This window comes from Corvus brachyrhynchos, unplaced genomic scaffold (assembly GCF_000691975.1).
Source record: "Corvus brachyrhynchos isolate BGI_N302 unplaced genomic scaffold, ASM69197v1 scaffold182, whole genome shotgun sequence".
In the NCBI taxonomy this organism is placed as follows: domain Eukaryota; kingdom Metazoa; phylum Chordata; class Aves; order Passeriformes; family Corvidae; genus Corvus; species Corvus brachyrhynchos.
Genome location: NW_008236807.1, coordinates 1767281 through 1772525, shown reverse-complemented (window position 1 = coordinate 1772525; position 5245 = coordinate 1767281). Strand labels below are relative to the sequence as shown.

Sequence of the window (5245 nt, the reverse complement as noted above, 5' to 3'; positions counted from 1 at the left end):
CCTACTCATCCGCTGAGTAAATAATTTCGGCTTAAAATTTAATCTATAACTCCCCGCTTTCCCTTTAAAGCCATTTTCCTTTGTCCTGGTATTCCAGGCCCTTGTCCAAAGTCCCTCTCCAGCTCTCTTAGAGCCCCTTCAAGCGCTGGAAGGTGCTCTAAAGATTCTCTGGAGTCTTGTCCAGGCTGGGCACCCCCAGCTCTCCCAGCCTATCTTCAGGAGACACACATGCAAACTGTCTTACCCTATATGTACTAAAGTTAGACCCAGTTTAAATGTTTCCAGCACTGCAGGGCTGGTGAGGTGGTGAAATCTCACCTGACACGGCCCACAGTGAACCTGAGACAGCATCACTTGAGTGCAAGCCAAGCCAGCAGCTCCCACCACCTCAGCACCACCTTTCAAAAATCATCTGAAACCCAGGGAAGAGCAAATGCCTCAGCATGAAGCCAAATTCCTGTTTTGTGATCCTCACACCTTTATGCTTTCCCAAAGATGGGGTGTTTCATGTGTGGAGAGATCTTTTAAAAATGGTAATAACAAAAATCGCCACCGTGGAAAGAAGTCTTTACTTACAGGGCTGCAATTTGGGGGTTTGGACTAAAATGTAACCTCAGGGTGTTCAAAATAAGGGCTTTTAGCTGACAACCCCCTCCAGGAGTTGCCTGGGCAACTGCCAAACATTGTGACATCTGCGACACACACAAGTCCCTCTGCCTGCAGCTACCCTGCATTTAACAGCTCAAAACAGCTCATTAGCTTGTTTCCTTTCTGCCATGTGCCCAATCTGGCCTGAGTGTGGACAGAAAGCCCAGAAAATGGTGATGGGAGCAGGAAATGATGCTGCTGTTTGAAAGCCACGGGTTTCAAGGCCAGGTTGCAGCCATCTGCTCTGCCCTGCTCTGCTCCAGCCCCTCTGCAGCCCTGAGCACCCAGCCCAGGGCAGGCTGATCCTGAGAGCTCAGTGATGATTCCTGAGGGCCAGCAGTGCTTTCTGCTCTCCCTTGCTGCCCTCAGTGCCTCTGAAGGATGCCAGGTGCCAACGAGCATCTTTTCCTTGTGGAAAAGCTTGGGATGGAGCTGTGGCTGGGTGTGTGGATCCTCTTCCTGCTTCAGCCATGCCAGCCCCGCTCCTCCCACCGTGTTATCTGCATTGCTGTTGGTGAGACTCTTCTGCTGGATAAGGGGTTTGTATTTGTATTTTAATTGTTTTTCCCCCCAACTGCATCATCAGTGCTCCTGGCCAGAGCTGCTCATTAGCCAGTCTGTTGTCACTGTGGTCAAGCCTGTCCTCTGAGGCGTGCACATGTTCATACCAACTTTCTGGAACTTTCTGGTCCTCAGCAGCACTCAGGAGGTCATAGAATCACAGAATGGGTTGGATGGGAAGGGATCTTAAAGTTCCAACCCCTTGCCATGGACACCTTCCACCAGACCAGGTTGCTTCCAGCCCTGTCCAGTCTGGTCTGGAAGAGGTCAGTATTTCTTAGAACAGCAGCAATTCTGGATGCAGAACTGTCAGGCTCCAGCTGGGACCCTGCACACACAAACTTCTCATTCTCAGAACTACAGTAGAATCCAATTTATCCCTGTATTTACAATATGCAGGTAAAATTCCTGCATCTCATTATGGGCACCTTCTTCATCTTCTCAGCAGAATGAACACTTCCCAGTTGCGCCCAGTCTGAGATCTGAAGGAACTGGGCTGTGAGGTCAGGAGATGTGGCTGTGAACCCCACTTCTCTGCTCTGCTGTGCCTTGGCACCCTGCCCTGCCTTCCTCATGCTCACCCCACCTCTCACCACTCCCCTGCCGACTCACAGCAGCTCCAGAGCCATCGTGGGTCTTTTCTGGATGATGTACATGATCTGTTCTTTACTGCTGCTGGTTTTGGCAGCTTGTTTCATTATTCTAACTGCTTCTCATGAGCAGTTTCTGTCAGGAACTCCTCCCTCCCCTACACATACACGCACTCAGACACTTAACTTTAATCCCTGACCTCTCATTCCTGCCTTCATTATTGCTGTGAATTGTTTCTTGGCCTCGGTCCGCTCCTTCTCCTTTTGGTTCCTCTACAGCTTAGCTGGTTTTATAGACTCCATCATTTTCCAGCCCAGTCTCTTTCACTGAAGGTCACTGAGAGCAAATTCTGGCAGATTCAGCCACAGGGGAGTCCCCAGCCCTCCATCAGACACCTCAGCAATGCCCTGAGTAGATTTTTCTACATTTTTTCTTAGTAGTGGTACCACACCTGCCTGTGGACCCCAAATTCAGACACCCTCTCCTCCCAGCATCCTCACTCCAGGTATCCTTTTTCCAGGGGTCTTTGGCAAGAGAAAAAGAATAGTCCTACTCGTGCTTTTTCCAGAACCTTGTCCAAGATGAATTCCGTGGGCAGAAAAGCAGGGTACTGGTCTTTTTAAGTCCTCAGGGCCAGAGGTTTCCTAAACCAGGAGCATAAACATCAACATAATGTCCCCTCTGCCCTGTCACTGTCCCTCCTCGGCCTTGCAGAGGGTCTGGAGTGATGCCTTAGGTTTTAACTTCTATAGTTTTCAAATCCTGTACTGCCTAGTGTGTTACTCTGAAGTTTCTTGTGGCCTGTTAGCTGCTGTTCTCTCATGCTGGTTAGACATAAAAAGCCACTTTAGGTTTGCTCTCCAAGGACACCTAGATTGTTCCAGGCCCCAAAATATGTAAACTAAGACCTCTGAAGGGGAGGGAAATCTTGGGGTAGTTACATCATCAACTTTGTAATTGGAGAATTGATCCTGATATACAAATGGACCAAACTTATAAAAGAGTGAAGAACTCGTGACCCAGGGTCCAGCTTGGGTGTAGCCTCTTGGCTCCCCGGGGAGGCCCTTCAATAAATACCTACCTTTATTCCCTTATTCTTTTCTAGTCTCTGTTTTTAGGTGGCCCTGCCCCAGCAAAGTGTCTGGATGGAGTTTGGCCATCTCCCCCCTGCCCTTTTCCCCCCTGGCTGGGAGCAATCTCCTACCCAGGTCCATGTCAGCAGCTTTGGGCCGGTGGGAGCAGGGCACGTTCTTGAAGATGGCATCGAGGATCTTCTCCTTGACCTGTGTGATGGTGTCGCAGTTCAGGATCTTCACTGGGATCTCGGGGCTGTTCACGTTGTCGGGGTTCACACAGCTCAGCACCTGAGAGAGAGGCACCACACATTTCGCAGCGGCACAGGAACCCTCTGGCTGTCCCTCTTGTAGTGTTTGCATCCTACAAGAGGGATGTAGGGTGCAAGAGTGGGAAAAATGGGTGCCAAGAGTATTCCCTCCCTCAAGAGGGCACAGAGATGTGGTTTCACATGGGGGTATCTTCATTTTGCTTAATCATGGAGTCACAGAAGGATTTGGGTTGGAAGGGGCCTCAAAGGTCACCTCATTCCACCCCTGCCATGGGCAGGGACACCTTCCACTATCCTGATGCCTTTTCCTGGTCTTAAAATCAAGAGTCAAACACGGTTAGAAGGGGAAAAGGGATTTTACCTTGGTATTTATTTTAAGGATCCTTAGGTGCACACGTCCAGGTCATATGCATCGAAATGCACCCCGCAAAAAATGCCCACCCCAAGAGATTGGGTATATCATTATAGGTGTTACTAATTAGCATTTCTATCAAAGATTCCCCAATGAGAGGCTCGAGTGAGCCCCCCTCCCCACGGAGCCTTCCCCTGGATGGTTCTATCTTAGTTTACAGAATGTGTTCTGGAGAGGACCTTGGGGTCTGGGGCACACTGATCCCTACCTACAAAGCTTCTAAGATGTTTCGTCTCCTGGCTGAACAAACAAGTCCAAGCATGTAGGCAAAAAGAACTAAGAATACAGAAGTTGTAAAAAGGTATAACAGGGGTATAAAAGAAAAGGCAAAAGTCATCATGGCATCACTCCCAGGCTGCTCCAAGCCCCATCCAGCCTGGCCTTGGACACTCCCAGGGATGGGGCAGCCACAGCTTTTCTGGACAATCTGTGCCAGGCCCTCACCACCCTCACAGGGAAGAATTTCTTTTTAATAACAGAAAACCCATGAACACCAGCTGAGGTCCTGGTGCTTTCAGTAAAAAATGCTCATTGAGATGTCAAGGTGACCTAGTTCAGGAGTGGCCTCCTTGCATTGCTACCTGGTTTTGATAATTCCAATGAAAAGCCTTAAGTTTGTCCATCTGCACACCATGGAACTGAGCAGAGCCTTCTCAAAGGAATGTTATTAATCTGAAATGCAGGGCTTCTTAAAAAGTGAAACACAAACCAACATCAACTTTTGCTTTCACATACAGAAGAAAATCCGCCCAGATGGAGAGGCCTCTCTTTTCTCAGAAGGAAAATTTAATTTTCTCCACTCTGTCCAAGAGTAAATGCAAAGCATGTGGTGAGGAGGGATACCTAAACACAGAGTATTTAACAGCAATGTCCCTGCTAACCCTTGGCTGTGTCTCTGTTGACCATTTCTGGTTGCAGAAGTGTGAGGTCTATAAAGTTTTATAAACTTAGCACACCTTTGCACTTGAAAGCGGTGTTCACTGATGCTCCAGGCTGTACATGCTCATTAAATGTTCCTGTGGCACTTTTACAAGTGCAGATATGTTGGTTTTGGTGCCTTAGACAAATTTTAACTTGACCAAAATTCCCTTCTGTAGCATGCAAGAGGTGCTGGACTCTCCACCACCTTCCATCTTGACCTCCTAAAATGCAGTGGGAACTCAAAAACGGGGTGAAATCCTATCAGTCTAATTACACACTCCCTCACCAGGCTCCTTTTGGTGATGTTATGCTCAACTAAGAGGAACTTGTGAAGATACTGTTTGCAAAGAGCTCTGTGATCTTGCTGGATGAAAGGGGAGATGTAAACAGGAGATATTGATTAGCTCATAATGCTATTATTTATATGTCACTTCCAGAAGTATTGAAAAAGCATCAATTCAGATAGTAATAATGGCACAGATTTACAGTTCTGGGGCATCTTTCATCTTGAAGGATCACAGAATTGTACATAAAAGGCACTGTTGAAATGAATCCAGTGTTGAAGGTCATCAGTTGGTGTTGCCCTCTGCAGTCCTCCTGGGTTATGCCCATTCCCAGCCCACAGAAACCTCTTCCTCTGCAAACTCCTTGAGTACATCCAGAAAATCCCACCTGATTGCTGAGAGCCCGTACTGGTGTTTAGTTTATGGTTGGACTCAATGATCTTAAAGATGTTTACCAGCTTAAACTATTCTATTCCACAGCTG

The 5245-nt window shown here is 47.8% G+C and overlaps 1 protein-coding gene across 2 annotated transcripts in view; it reads right to left on the bottom strand.

The window, feature by feature from the left end:
- The window catches only part of PLXNA4 (plexin A4), a 429278-nt gene that overhangs the window by 30907 nt on the left and 393126 nt on the right, over window positions 1–5245 (bottom strand). For both annotated transcript variants that reach the window (XM_017728009.1, XM_008628864.2), the window contains exon 25: window positions 3005–3164. In XM_017728009.1, coding sequence (XP_017583498.1) covers window positions 3005–3164 — 160 coding nt within the window. The remainder of the gene's footprint in view (window positions 1–3004; window positions 3165–5245) is intronic.